The sequence below is a fragment of the Balaenoptera physalus genome, assembly GCF_965194825.1.
Source record: "Balaenoptera physalus genome assembly, chromosome: 18".
Lineage (NCBI taxonomy): Eukaryota > Metazoa > Chordata > Mammalia > Artiodactyla > Balaenopteridae > Balaenoptera > Balaenoptera physalus.
The window spans coordinates 15,545,516-15,561,345 of NC_138899.1; the positions used below are offsets into that span (position 1 = coordinate 15,545,516).

The window sequence follows — 15,830 nt, forward strand, 5'->3', positions numbered from 1 at the left end:
AGCCATAGACAATACATGAACAAATGAGTGTATTACTCAAAGACTGGGTTCAGTCTCTTGGCAGACATTGAGCCAAAAGACACAACCAAGCCAAAGACTGATCCGGAGAAGGAAGGATTTATTGCTTGCAGCAAGTAAGGAGAACACTGGGGATATTTCCCAAAGCAGTGTCTCTGAGAACAGCAAAATTGGGGAAGTTTTAAGCTAAGGGTACATGAATATTCATGAAGGGGCTTGTGCAGAGGAGATTCAGCATAGAACTGGGGCAAAGGTCCATAGAGTCCAAGCTTTAGTTGATTGAAGTCACAAGTCAGAAAAGGTTAACATCATCATCCTAGCTTCCTCTGATCGGGTGGTTGAGCGCTAGAGGGGGGTTTAGATTCTTCAGAACAGCTCAAGAAAGTGCTTCAGGCTAATCTTTACCATTGAAACGGAACTGAGAGCTTTTACAACTAATTTGTTGTCTTTGCTATAGTTACTTCTCTTGCCTGATAACAGTCAGTTGGTTCTTTTGTTTCCTTAAAATTGTTATTACTGAGGCCTGTTCAAGGGCAAGCATTGAGGACAGGCTTAGATCACAAAACGGCTTAGGCTTAAAATGGCCTCTCTTATGTCAAAAAGCTATATCTGGTTCTTTTCCACCAGGGACCCCCCTCCTCTCTCTGCCTACAAGTGTGGCGTTCTAATAAAACTTTATTTACAAGAACAGGCTGCGAGCCCTATTTACCCAGCAGGCTTTAGTTTGCCAACCCCAGCTTGAAGGGATCAGGGTCTTCTCTGCAGTACAGATGTCTCTTTAGTCATCTTTCTCTTCCTGCTCTAGTAAGAAGCCCACATTATGAATTTACGGACGAGGAATTCCGTGACTTACATGTAGTTCAAAGACACTAGTTGTTTAATTGTCCTTGTCTTCATACTTTTAATACCTTTAATATTTAAAATTTTGTTTTCTTTGGTATAAGTTATGTATATATAAATAGACAAAAAGCCACAGCCCTTCTGTGAAGGCACAGAAGGAGTAATGTTTTGGCACCAGTTCCAGAACTCACAGTTACTTTAGGCTGTTTACAAAGAGTTTCATGTTGAAGCCAATTCAGCTTCAACGGTATTGAAAGCCAGGTTAAAGCACTTAAGTTAACAGAGTTATAGCTTCTGGAATTTCAAATTCATGAGTCAGTTTATGCAAAAACATTGCATATAACATTTATTAAATTTATTTTTCTGAAATCTCTTCAAGCAAGAGAAGTACAAAGTTGTATGTGATTGCAATAATGAGTATAAGAAGGTATAATGCTAAAATGCAGGAAAAACTCTGAACCAATCTCTGAAATTCTAATTTTAAGGTAATTGAAGGAAATGCACACATTTATCATGGAAAATAAGATTAGGTCACAGGAATGCTAAGTAGTTCTGTTTTCAATATTAAATGTAGATATAACCTAGAAAAGAAAAAAAAGAGGGAAACCAATAGACCATAAAGTTAAATAGTTAACTGCCACAAAAGAAACTATGTTAGAGACTAGTAACTTTCTTCCCAATTCCTAAAGATAATATTCTTAAAGTGTATTTGGATATTATCCTCCTAGAAAGTTACATTTGGCAAGTTGTAATTCTTTCAATTCCACAGTAGCTAGGGGATTCATAGGTTGCATGGTTAGTACTCACTGAATAGCTCGTGTGTCTATTCTTCACCTTATATGCTGAAATTCTAAATGGAATTAAGACATACAAGCAGCCTTATTGCCATTTGTATTTCTTTCTTTCTTTTTTTATTAAGCTATAGTCAATTTATTTACATATAATATTGTGTATATTATATATGTAACTGAATCACTTTACTTCACACCTGAAACTAACACAATATTGTATGTATATGTATATATATTCTTTTTCAGATTCTTTTCCATTATAGTTATTATAGGTTATTAGATTATTACAAGATGTTGAATATAGTTCCCTGTGGTATACAGTAAAACCTTGTTGTTTATTTGTATTTCTTAACAATGACAATCATTTGGATAAGAAAGGAATTTAAGACTATAAAGCTAGAAAAGAGAAAATGAGTTTCTAAAAACAAAGATCTAATGGATTACACTAAGTTAAGCCTGTAAGACCTTATCTGACTCTACTTTTCTAGGCTGCAATAAAATTACTAAAATTAATAGGTCATAGTAGCAAATATAAAATACTTCTGAGTTAGTATGAGTTCAGTTGAAATTTTCCAAAAGAAGTATATAGGACATTGCTTTTCTCCCATCAAGAGCAAAGCACTTAAAAATGGGTCTATTATATTTATCTTTCTTAAAAAGTCATAGAGTAATATCTTGATTAATTAAAATAACATTGTTTTATGTCAATTTTAAATGTATTAATGGTTTAATGATTTATAATTGCAGAAATATTGGCAAAAAAGTTTTTAGATGTCCATAATTTCATTTCAATATTTCTGCTTATTTTGTTTCATATTCTTATATGTTTATACAGTTGCCAATATAATGCACACATTTTTAGGTTGTTACATAGTTTCCTAAATTTTTAAATTAAGAAAATTTATAACATTATAAGAGGTTCAAATGTAAAAGGCACAAAATGAAGTCCCTGTGTCAATACCATCTCTCAGCTATCCATTCCCATTTTCCCCTATTCTTCCAGATATATTTTATAGATATACAAGCACACATATTTATGTATAATATTTCTCTTTTTTATACAGATGGCAGCATACTATAGACACTTTTGTGACTTTGTTTTACTCTTTCGTTTGTTTGTTTGTTTTACCTATTCTAAACACTTTTTTTTTTAAAGGCCGCATGGTATTCTATAGCATGAATTTTTCCTGAAATTGGTCTCCTACTGATGGATGTTTAGGTGGTTTCTAATCTTTTGCTTTACAAACAATACAGCAATAAATGAACATGTAGGATAAGTCAAGAGGATAGAATCACGGGCTCAGAAGTTAAATAAACGCATTTGAAATTTTGATAGATGTTGCCAAATTGCCCTCTGGGAGGTTGAATGATTTTTTTCTCTGACCAGCTATGTAGCAGAGGGACAACTCCCCCACTCTTTCTCATTAATATGGTATGTTATTACACTTTTTCATCTTTGCCAATCTGATAAGTGAAAATATTTCAGTGAATTTAATTTTCATTTCTTTTCTTCTAAGTGAAGTTCAACATCTTTTCACATATTTAAAGAACCATTTGCATTTCCTTCTCTGTGATCTGTCTGTTCATGTAGGATAATGACTTATGGGAAGAGCAAAAAAACTAAACGTTCTTAAGAGAATTAGTTAAATGATTTATTCTCTATGTAAGTTAGTAACAAATACAACATCCTCTTTTGATATTTTATTTTTCTTGGAAACCTAATACTCTGTTCATATAAAGATGTGTTTTCTAGATTTCACTAGCTTAAGGGAAGCTAATGTGATCATTGATACGATATCCAATCTCCAAAACAGTGGTTAGGTTCTTTAGTGGTTAGTACTTAGTTGATGTGCAATAAATTATTGAGCATCTATTAATGTGTCCCTACACTAGATGCCATGCAAACATAATCCTTTAAGTTCACAAACTGTGTCTGGTAAACAACTCTCCTCGTTTTAAATACGGGGAAAATAAAGTTCAGAGAGGCTAAGAGGTGAGTACAACATCAGATGAACTAGTAAGTGGCTGAGCAGAGATTATAAGAAAAGTTTTCTCCTCAAACATTTCCCCACGTGGAGTCTTCCAGCTACAATTTCGCCTCTTGTCAGTTTAGACAATTCTAATTTGATCACTTCACAGTTGCTGTCATTATAGCTGAGGACACATTGTCCTGTTAGATCATGTTGATAGGAATTAACACTAATTGGTGAGGCAGGTCTCAATAATTTCCCTTGACTTTTGAAAAGATAGGGCATTGGTTTTGTCATGAGTAAGGATTCATGACTTTAAAATGCCACATTTACTTATTTAATATATGTATTTTTAAATAACTGAGATGATAGACATCCACTGATTCCTGAGTAGCATAACATCTTGGTGAATTTTACAATAGCTCAGGTGCCAGAAAGGGTGGCTGGTCACCTGCCTGGGCAGGAGCTCCCAGGGTGGCAGGGTTTCTATAGGCTCAGTCTGGGTGGTTTTATTTTATTTTATTTTATTTTTAATTGAAAAGCTCTAATAATATTGAATTAGGTACAAGGAATACTCTTGATTGAAGTGTGTATCACATACTATTGTGATATACTCTTATTTACTCTTTTTTTGATTGAGGTATAGTTGATGTACAATATTATATAAGTTACAGGTGTACAATATAGTGATTCACAATTTTTAAAGGTTATATTTCGCTTATAGTTATTTTAAAACATTGGCTATATTCCCTGTGCTGTACAATATATCCTTGTGGCTGATTTTATACACAATAATTTGTAGGGATGGTTTGATTTTTAACTTGCACATACTAAATGGCTAAATGGAGCTGAAGGGGTTCTTTTTCAACTCTAGACTTTATAAGGATAAACACATACTGTACTGAGAAGAACTAAACCTGTAACTAAGGGATGAACTATATACGCTTCATTATTGATGAATTAAGTAGTATAACAGCAAACCATAATTTATATACAAATCTAAGATGGTTCTAGCATTCATTTGAGTTCCTCTCTCCTAGAGCTTTGGTGGTCCCTTAGTCTTGAATGGCCTGGGAGTATCTCAGTTCTTCTCTAGAATCTCTTCTAACATCACCCTGGGCCTCTCTTTTCAACCTGTATTGTCTGCCTATGATGTATGCAGTTCAGCATACATCGCATCTTTTAAATTGGCATACTAATAGCAGAACTCTCCTGTGTTCTCTGTTTGCATTTGTTCAAAATTTAATGCTTAAACTACAAGCTTTCTTCCTCAAGGGTATAGCAACTGAGTTCCTAATGCTCTTGATATCTCTTCTTATATGCATGCTATCATATCTTATATACAGTGTATACTGTATAATTTTATGTATACATATGTATATTTTGTATCCAATGCTATTATACAAATCTTTTGTGCAGAAAGGGTGCTTTCCCTATGTAACTCCTCCAAAATGCCTGAAAAATACCTTCTATTCTGTCTGCTCAGGATGCAACGAGAGAGTGGGTAGAAAAGGATAGGGAGAGAAAATTATAGCAAAATGGGAAACACACACCGTCCGGGCTGAGCACTGCCCAGGAGACTATTATTATTCAAATGCCCATTTTCTCTGGTTGTTTCTTCTCTCTCTCACCGAATGTGCTGTCTATGGAGTACTCAGGTCCCTGTGGGAGAGCTTAGTCAGCTAAGTAGAAGTTGGGTGTTGTGTAACTATTTCATGCCTATTACATATGGCTTATTTAGGTATGTAAAACCAACATCTTGACTATACACTGCTTCAGATCCTTGACAGAACAAGGCAAGAATAAATAAATATTATTGATACCATAAAATAACAAGCATGGTTAACTATTTTTTTAGGAGTTACCACTAGGAATTCTCTCATTTAGAAATTCGGACCCAACTTTTTACTTGTGACTCCTAACTTAGGTTTTAGATTAGAGCTCCTCATATGGAACTGTGTGTCTATCACGTGACTTTTAAATGCTCAGATATGAATTCTTAGAGGACCAGAGCATCATCCTGTTACCACAATAAGATCCACTCTGATTATGAAGGACATCTTCTGGATAGTAATACATGAACTCAGGTGGTGAAAACCGCAGTGAGCTGGTCTTTGGTGAGGTACAGATGTCTTCTCAGTCAGCCTCAGGTTTCGATAGTGATCTTCCTCCAGGCACAGATACCCTTCTCTTGTCACCACGAGATTCCATGTGGCCGGAATCTGAATTTGCAGCCGTTTAAATGAAGGTTAAGTTTGGTAGTAACTTTATCCTCCAATGATCGTGAGAAAGATATGCGTGCTTTCCCTGTACTTTATGAAGCTTCTTTATGCCTGTAAGCACAACATTGGTTGATCAGTTGCTTTCTTCTGCGAGGGTTACATTTACAAATTTTTACCTTGAAAACCCATGTAACCAGATTTTCTTTAATACTGCCTCGCAAGTTGAAATTTAGTGGGTTTTTTTTTTCTTCCTGTACCTATCCACACTTTGTTGGAACAAGATAGAATAAGTTTTATACCGAAATTTGTGACCTCATTTCTGAAGCACTCAATTATTAATGCCAAAATATAACTATGAATCTCTATAGCAGATATAAGTCAACAACAGTTTACTTTTACTTTGTTCTGTTTTTATTTATTATTGTCAAATTACAATTTGGCCTTTACAGAGATATTAACTTAGCTTATTTTCAACCTGTGTCCGACAAACATACCATTAGTTTCTCAAGAGCAATTCAGGGTATTTCGTTTAGGAATAATGTTCACAACTTCATCAAAAATACCCAGTCTCCAGGTTGCACTACTTCTCTTTCTAGCCACTGGATACATTGTTGCTCACAGCATTTTGTCTGTTGCCTTTTTTGCATCTTCTTGGCACACACTGGCCTTTTTTTTTTTTTTTTTACTACATTCTATAAATTGGGTACTCTGTGTGTAGTTCCTACTAGAGCTTTTATTGTATAAGGTTTAACAACCCTTCTGAGACCTATAATCTCTCCTTCTTACTCTTCCCCTGTTCTTTTATCTCTCCAAATTATGAATTGCTTTAGAGTGTTGTCCCCTCCTTAATTATTTACACTTTGTGCTGGGTGAATTCTAGTGCTTTCACCCGGTTATTTACCTCTTACAGCATTGAATCTGCATCTTTCTATGCCCTGAGAGTCTCTTATTTCTTTTCGTAAATCACAATTTGATCTCTCACTTGAACTCAGACAGTATCTAAAAGTTCAACAGATGCTGTATGGCCTTCCTTGGAAAATACATTCTGGTACACCCCTTTTTCTGTGTATCACTTAGCATTTGGTTCAGCTGCTTAAAACAGAAAACCAAAATTACAGAAGCCTAAACAAAAAAGAGGTTTATTTTTCTCTTTGTGTAAAAGACCTCCAGTGGCAGGCAGTCCAGGGCTGGTATAGTAGCTCCATAGTCACCATGAACACCTTCTGTCTTTCTGTTTTACCATCCTTGGGGAGTGGCTTCTTTTCTTAACTTTGCTTGTTAGCTGCTAAGATGGCTGCTGCAGCTTCAGCCATCACATCCAGGTACCAGGAAGCAGCAAGGAGAGATGGAAAAGGAAAAGGGGACACTTTTAAGGGAGAAAACCACCTTTAACAAAATGTCCTAGAAGTCCAATCCAATGACTTGCCGTTAAATCTCATGGATAACTTGACACATTGTTTCACCCCAAACACAAAGGAAGTTACTGTGGAAGAAGCAGAGAAAGGCTATTGGGTAAGCAACCCACAGTGCTTGCTACCCTTAGACACTGTACATCTATTGCTTGGGCTCCATGCTTGAGGTGAAACTTCTGTTTGAGGCTGGCAGGCTCCCGAGGCTACACCTGGAGAAGGAAGCACAATTGCCCTCTCTGGGAACCTCTTAACCTTATGTGGAGTTTTCAGGATTTAGGGCATGTGATATTATTTTCAGGGACCCACACCAACAACTAACACTTAGCTCCTTTTCCAGGGCTGAGGCCCCTTCTCAAAGATGAACTGTTCCTGAACTCTACTTGTGGGAAACATTGGTCACTAGCATTATCATGTGTTCTTCTAAAGTTGTTGCTCATGCGATAAACTCTATGCCTTTATTCCTCCGGGGTTTAAAGTTTGTTACTCAAAGCCAAGATTTCAGAACTCAGAAAATCCTTTCTCTCTGTGAAAGCCCACGTCTTACGATTTGATGTTTTGATTTTTAACACGATTGTCTCTGCCATGAACTTTAAAAATCCATTCAGGAAAAAAATCCCCTCAGTAAATCACTTGATTCTTTTTACTATCCTGAATGTAGAAAGCTCTCACTGTTGCCTGAATGGGTGAACTAACTACAAGGAACCTTGGGTAAGATTTGAAACTATTATCTACTAAATAAACAACAGTAATACAAGCCAGAAGGGCAATGCAATTAAAAGGGTTAAGAAGTGCAAAGGACTAAGAATTCAGACTGAGGGCAGTCAGGGAAGATGTCTCAGTACAGGGACCACTGAGTTTGTCTTGAAAGACTCTTATGCCAGAAAGCAGAAGGAATAGGATTGCAGACAGAGGGAAATAGCACTTGCTAGGAAGAGGCCTGTTTGGCTGAATTGTACAAAATATAAAACTAATTTGCATGGCACTGTCATTAGCTAACAGAAACTAATTAAGCATCAACTCTGTCCAAGTTGTATGCTAAGCCTGAAACTTCAAAGACGAAAAGGCCTTATCTCTGGCTTTTAGGAGTTAGGGGTCTTGTTAGGGGAAATTGATAAACAAATAACAAGTTATAGTATAATTTGACCAGCTCTATAATTGGTAAATTGGTAAACGAATTCATTTAACAAGTATTTATTGAAATAAGTGTCCCCCTTCCCCCTTGCAACAAACCCTGGGTTGACAGGCCCTGGGGACACAGGAGGGAAGGAAAAGCAGACAGGGCCCCTGGGCTCCCTGAACGACAGTCTAGGAATGAAAGAGAACCTCTAACCACCTGGGCTGACCTCTCACATTTACGTCCTGCTGCAAAATCAGGACTGTAGATGTGGAATTTTGCTGTTAATATTTTAAAACATGTAATAATTGCTGTATTTGAAAAGGACTTAGCTTCCTTGAGAAAATAAAACTGAACACTATGCACAGTACAATGTTTTTAGACTTTTGCTGGCGTAACACTGAGAATTCAGACGATAGGGTTATAAAATGAGCACATAGAAGGGTGTTCCTGGTGAGAAAAATTTGAACACCCATTTTGGATGTTTTCTTTCTTTCTTTTTTCTTTTCTTTCTGTCTTTTTTAAAAAAACTATCCATTTGTATTATAATACTGGTAAACACGTTTCCTTTCTCTCTTGTTAAAACCAAAGCATCTGAATATTGACTACACTATATATCTCATCACACTTGCCTTTTTTTCTGAACCTAATAATTAACATGCATTTGTTGAAGGCCTCACATATTCCTAAACCAATGTTAAATCTGCAACGTGAACTTTCATTTGTCTTAACAAAGGGGTTTATAATCCTGTTTGGAGAGATATTCCATACAGCCTTGGAAACTTCACTAAAAATGCCAGTGGGTATGTCACCAAGAAGTTCCTGATGTCAAGAAGAACCAACCCCATTTCATTTTAGAGAAAGTTCCAATCAGATTGGTCTGATTGGAACAGACCTATCAATGTTAACACCGTGTTCAACTGTCTTGCAGGTCCTTCATTCCTTTACTGATGCCGTTTTTGATGAGTGGATGAAAAGATTCAATCCCCCTGCAGATGCCTGGCCTCAGGAGCTGGCACCCATTGGTCACAATCGGATGTATAACATGGTTCCTTTCTTCCCTCCGGTGACTAATGAGGAACTCTTTTTAACTGCTGACCAGCTTGGCTATAGCTATGCCATTGATCTGCCAGGTAACTAATGCAACTTCTAAATGCGTGATTCATTCATCTTCTAAAGAAGCTTTCTTTCCTTTTTCCTTTCTTTTTAGTGTAAGCCCCGACCTTACATTGAAGTACTCAGGTCTAGTTAAGTGTATTGGCAATTTTATAGAGTATCTATATTTACCAAAATGAGCCTTTAAACTACCAATTAAACATCAGAAAAGGGACTGGTTGGATGACTCTTGTTTTAGAAAATTAAAAGTTGTTAAGAGAACTTATTTCACAGGGAAAGTATCTACACCCGATTTGACAATTCTACTTGAATTAATTGAAAACTGGCCGTGGTTTGAAATGCCTAAGCAATAAAATCAAAATGCACTAGCCACCTATGGATGGGAACTAGCAAGACCTGAAGGTAAGGCTGGGCTTATGGTGAGGGAGATGCAGCACCTGCCTCAGGCACGAAGTTCAAGGGCAGGCCAAAAACTCAGTAACTGAGCTAAGGAGTAATATTCTCAAAAACCCAAATTAATGCAAAAAAATCTATGATGAATACACTATCAAAATTTTAAAGACAGGCTGTCGTTGTCTGTTTGCTTTATACCCCTGCATCAGTTTGTAAGTAGACCAATTTTTTTTTTTCCCCCAGTTAGCCAGTACCACACCTGCTGAATGGGTTTGTGAAGATGACAATGGCCTGCCAATAGATTGGGCTGCATGGGGCTTCATGTGTACATTTTTTTTTTAATGAATTTTTTGAAGTCATGTTTTTAAGTTGTAGGTTTTTTGTTAGCTTTTCCACCTGGTTCAAAATATGGGAGGATATTTTGATAAGTGTATGTAGGGGCATATATTATTTTATTTGCCCAGGCCCCAGTATAGCACCATGTGCCATTTAAAGAATCTTAGGACAGGTTGAGAAAGGAAGGTAAAATAATTTTAAAAATCTCTAAATTTGTCAAGAAGCTGAAAAACATACGGCCTATCTGCTGGTGGTGTTTCCCCACTGGTATCTATTTTGTCCTCCCTAAATCTCAGCCTGCAAAGTAATCAAGATGATTTCTGAGGTCACGTTATCTCTCTCTCTGTCTCTCTCTAACTTTCAAAGCCTTTCAGACCCTAGACCCTGTCCTTTGTTTTTCCTTCCAGTTCTACATCTACTGCAGCTAGTTCCCCTTACTGATTTGAAGTTTCCGTTCTTTGGTCAGCTAAGGATATCTCTTTGAAACTTTTCTCTTTTCTCTGGGAGTGAACATAATAATAATCAGAAAGTTTGGAATGTGCATTTTGACCATGCTTCCATGTCCTCTAACATCAGCCAATTAACAGGTACAGACCAAGAGTCTAAATATGCCTAGAATGCACTAACTCATTAGAAGATACAAATTACATTCATTTATTGGTTTGACAGAGAAATTTACAATCCTGCCTGGGGAGACATAACTATAACAAAAGTCTGGAGAAGGGAGAGAGGGATTTGGGAAAGGAGCTGGGTCTTGAACTAGATTAAAGAGATGGTAGGTCTTAGGTAAGTGAGGGGGAAAGAAGGGAGCATTTTAGATTGAAGAAGGGCAGGGAAGAGGGCTGTGAAAGACACATGTAGTCTATATAGAGGACCATGAGAAGAAGGTTGGTTGTAGTGGAAGGCTTGGGTAGATAACTGTGAATTAAAGTTGGATTTGAGAGAAGGGCCTGGTTACTGAGCGCTTTAAAAGCTGGGCAAAAACCACAAGGAGATGCCACTCTACACCCATTAAGAGGGTTACTACCCAGCAGAAAGTAGCAAGTGTTGATGAGAATGTGGAGAAAATGGAATCCTCGTGCACTGCTGGTGAGAATGTTAGCGTAGGCTCTGTGGAAAACAATATGGCAGCCCCTCAAAAAATTAAATGTAGAATTACCACACGATCCAGCAATTCTGCTTCTGGGCATATATATGCCCTCAAAGAATTGAAGGCAAGTAATGAGATATTTGTACACCTCTGGTCAAAGCAGCATTATTCACAACAGACAAAGGTGGAAGCCACCCAAGTGCCCACTGACAGATGAATGGATAAAAAAAATGTGGGCGATACATACAATGGGATATTATTCAGTCTTAAAGAAGGAAGGAAATCCCGTCACATGCTGTAACATGGGTGAATCTTGAAGACCTTATGCTAAGTTAAATAAAATTCATAGGGTAGAGTAGCCAAATTCATAGAGACAGAAAGTAGGATGGTTGTTGCCAGGGGCTGGGAGGGAATGGAGAATTGGGGAATTACTATTTCGGTTTTGCAAGAGAAAAAAGTTCTGTGGGTGGATGGTGGTGATGACTGCACAACAATGTGAATGTATTTAATGTCACGGAACTTAATTTAAAAATGGTTAAGGTGGTAAAATATATGTAATGTGTATTTTCCCACAATTAAAAAAAAATAAGTAACTAAAAAAAAGCTAGGCAGAGGAGTTTGGACAATAACAAAGGCAATCATTTTTGGCTCCTGAACCAAGAAATGACAGAATAAAAATCTGTGCTTTAAGAAGATGAGGAGGGCAATAGATCCTGCCGGATTGTTGCAGGAAGAGACAAATTAAAATCCTCTTGGAGAAACCCCACTGTGATGAGTCAGGGTCCTCTGTGGGATTGGAAGGAAATAACTAGAAGGACAATCTTACATCTAGAGAAGTGTATAGAACAAGAACCCAGTGCAGAGAAACTGAATTTAAGAACAGCTGGCCAAGGATGTGATAATTTTTAAGGAAACAACAAATAATGAAATCCATTAATTCTGTGGAAAAGTGCTTATAAAATATATTTGAATAGAGGATTGGATTTATCATGTGATGATTCAGATTTTATTCACAACTATTTAAATGGGTCCAAATTCCTTCTGTTCTTGCGATTGAATGTCTCCTGTTATAATAGCCAATCTCATTTGTCTTACTCACTTATCACCCCATGAAAAAGGTAGAGACAATAGAAGAATTTCTAGACCTGAATGTTGTATATTTTGCAGTTCCCCAGATACCATTTTAGCATGCATTTTTACAAATGTGTTTCTAACTCACAAAAGTAGTTATATACTTCATTGGAGGGTTTATTCTGTGTAAGTATTTATCGTAAGAAATTTTTAAAATGCAATAATCTACATTCAAATAATGGAATGCCATTTCCCACTTCCTCCAGAAAAACAATTGTGGATATGATAAATAGTTGGTAAGGAAGGAGAAGATAAATTTTATTCCGGCTAGTGTAGTTTTGCTTTATCAACAAAAGTGCATGTGAAAGGCTAATAATAGGTTTATTCTTCCCTTTTCTAAGAGTATTCATTCAGCCGATGAAAATCCCAATCATAGACCCTTCTCTTCTGCTTTAATTTCAGTTGAAGAAACTTCAGATTGGACCACAACCCTCTCAGTGGTTATGGGGATGCTGGTGGTCTTGGTTGGTCTTTTTGCACTGCTGATTTTCCTTCAATATAGAAGACTTCGAAAAGGATATGCACCCTTAATGGAGACACAGTTAAGCAACAAGAGATACACAGAAGAAGCCTAGATGCTCACGCCTTACCCTAGAGAAGAGGCTGGCCAAGGCTTAGTTCTGACCCTGACAGTGAGCAAACGAATCCTCACTGTTTTTCCTTTCCTTGAAGATCTTTGGCATAGCTCCTCCTGTTGTGGGATGATCCCAAATACGGAAGATGCTTAGCTGTAGTTTCTGGTTTGCTTTGTTTATCTAACAAACAAGCTAAAGTGCTTGAGGGTGTCTCTACCATCAAACAAAGGTAGAGCTGATGATGGTTGGTGGTACTTATTAATAATTCCCCATATTGATTAAGCCTCCTCGTGTTCTGAGAGCACCTCCAAAAATCGATAGAGTGGATTCATTGAAATTTGCAGGTCAGTGTAATTTGAGAGCTGGACAAGATCATGGTTAAATCTTTCTCAGCCCACGCATCTTCATTTGTAAAGGGATGGGGGCAGGAAGGTGCAGGTGCTACATGAGTCTCCAAGGTCTCTTTTAGGTATAAACATCCGTGATTTTAGGTGCCTTCCTGATCATCTTCCTGCGGCTTCTTTTTCTTTTCTCTTGTTCTCCCCAGCCTTTAAAATGGCCTTGAAGATGAAAATAGGCCTTATTTTCCGTACAGGATGGAGAATGAATGAATGAATGATCAATTTGGTTCTCTTTTATAAATTAGACTTTACAGAGTTTATAAAGAGTCTGCAGTTCTTAACAGCAGAGCTATCCCCAGAGTCAATAGCTGAATAAACATTGATCCTATAGTGGTAAACGAATAGATGAGGGATTAAATTAGTTTAAATTAATCTGGTTGATTAATATACTGTTTTGAACTTATTAACTAATACAGAGTAACTCTTTCCAGGAAAGTCTGACTGGAGAAGGCTGGTGAGCCTATCATCCTGAACATGAGACAATTTGAGTGTTCCATTGCTCTGAGGTCTCATTTGGCTGACCCCAAACCAATTCCTTTGCTAGGGAGCCTCAGATGAAAACTTATTCATGCATTTGGCTTATTTTTAAGAGTTGACTTTAAATTCATTAATGCTGCCCTGTACTGACGTTACTTACAAATGCTAATCGAGTCTTATCATTTAAAAGCAAACCATCCATACAAAATACGACAATTCAGAATTAAATGGTTATGACCCACTAAGTAATCATCAGATTATGAGAGATAAGAATGAGGCAGTCTTTACGAAAATGTTTAGACGTATCAAGATGATCCCTCCTTCTGAGGAGTTAATGGTTTTTGAGATCTTAAGGCAGTTTCATCTGTTCATATCTGGCATCCATGCAGTAGGAGTGAAGCCACAGAGGTGGCCCTTCTGTCCACTCACTGCAGCTCCTCTCTACTGGAATGGATGTGTGTAAAGAATGGGGGTTAAGAGCGCCCTGGAGCCTTCTCCGTATGGCGGGGCTAGAGGGTGCAAGATTTACCAATATCCAGTGTTATCCCCTGGAATAAGACTGCAGAAGCCAGAGAAATGGACAGAGCTCAATCTGAACTGAATTTGAGTGAGTCTCATAAAGTATATCTGAGAGTAGGCTCAGCAGAGGAGAATCAAGACAGCCCAGAGTCCTTCATGGGGCGAAGCCCTGCTTGGACCTCTTTAACCAGCGCCACATGCATAAATCTCGATGCCTCCCTTTAATAGAATTCATGGAAAATTCAGCAATGTGTTATTAACATGGTCCACTCTGGCAGGTTTATGTTCTGAACTCAAGGTTGTTGGGGAACACATTTTTACATCCTGTTTTTAAACCCAAAGAGAAATATCTTAAGATGAAGATATAAGTGTGCATGGTAGGTATGTTCCTGAAAAGTTGTGTATAAATCAATTATACATTAAAAGCACCAGGGGAAATTACTTTTTATGGATGAACTATTATGAATAATTCTATAAAGCACATAACCACCTCTAGCTTATCCTTCGAGTATATCAGAATTTTCATACATCACATTCTCATAAGATTTGTTTAAAAGCAAGATCTATCTGCGGCAGAAATAAAGACTAACCATTTATACTTAGCTCCTTTTAACTATACTGTGTGCAACTTTTCATAAATATTATGTTTTATGATGCCTTCCTAAGAGAAATAGTTTCCTAATTTTGTAGTTCATATTAGAGGAATAAAATTTTCTAACATTTTCTAACATTACAATAAATCAATGATGACTGCCTTTCAGCGAATCTAAAGGTAGAATAAACCTGTAGAGTAAAAAGTTGGTATTTACTTACAGTGAATACTATGCAGATAAACTCAGAAAATATCACTGAGCATTGTACAGCCATATGTCTCAATGATGGGGGGAAATATTCAACCTTGAAGAAAATGAACAGATTGCTTTATATGCTTCTATCTGTAGTATTAGAAAAATTGTGTGTATATGAATTATGATTTTAAAAGAAACGCTTTTTAAAAGCTAACATTCAAAAGTGAAATGAAATCCAATAACATCTTTCCTTTGTGAATTAAATTCTCTTCGAATTCTAAAATTCTTTGACATAAATTTGTGTCTTGCTTAGGATTTAACATTGCTAATTATAATAATCCTAATGAATAATTCTAATCTCACATTAACAAGAAGTAGAAAACTTACTAAAGAGGAAAATAAAAATAAATATTGTTTTGCAGATTATTGTTCATCTGTTGGGGGCTATTGTTTTTTAATTTGTGAACATCAATTCCCGTCTTTTGGCACTCGATATATACATAAAATTTTATGTATATACATAAAATACATAATAGCTACTTCACTTTTGAAAATAAGTCCTTAAACTTGGACAGCATTATGCTAAGTGAAATAAGTCAGACAGAGAAAGACAAATACTGTATGATATCACTTATAC

At 36.7% G+C, this 15,830-nt stretch overlaps 1 protein-coding gene across 2 annotated transcripts in view; it reads left to right on the top strand.

The window, feature by feature from the left end:
* The window catches only part of DCT (dopachrome tautomerase), a 35,475-nt gene extending 19,856 nt beyond the window's left edge, over window positions 1–15,619 (top strand). The window contains exons 7-8 of one of the 2 annotated variants that reach the window (XM_082434662.1): window positions 9,299–9,500; window positions 12,836–15,619. In XM_082434662.1, coding sequence (XP_082290788.1) covers window positions 9,299–9,500; window positions 12,836–13,008 — 375 coding nt within the window. In that variant the 3' untranslated portion in view covers window positions 13,009–15,619. Of the gene's footprint in view, window positions 1–9,298; window positions 9,501–12,835 lie in introns of those variants that run through there. The other variant, XM_082434661.1, reaches the window with a different exon arrangement.
* Window positions 15,620–15,830: the final 211 nt, after the last annotated feature.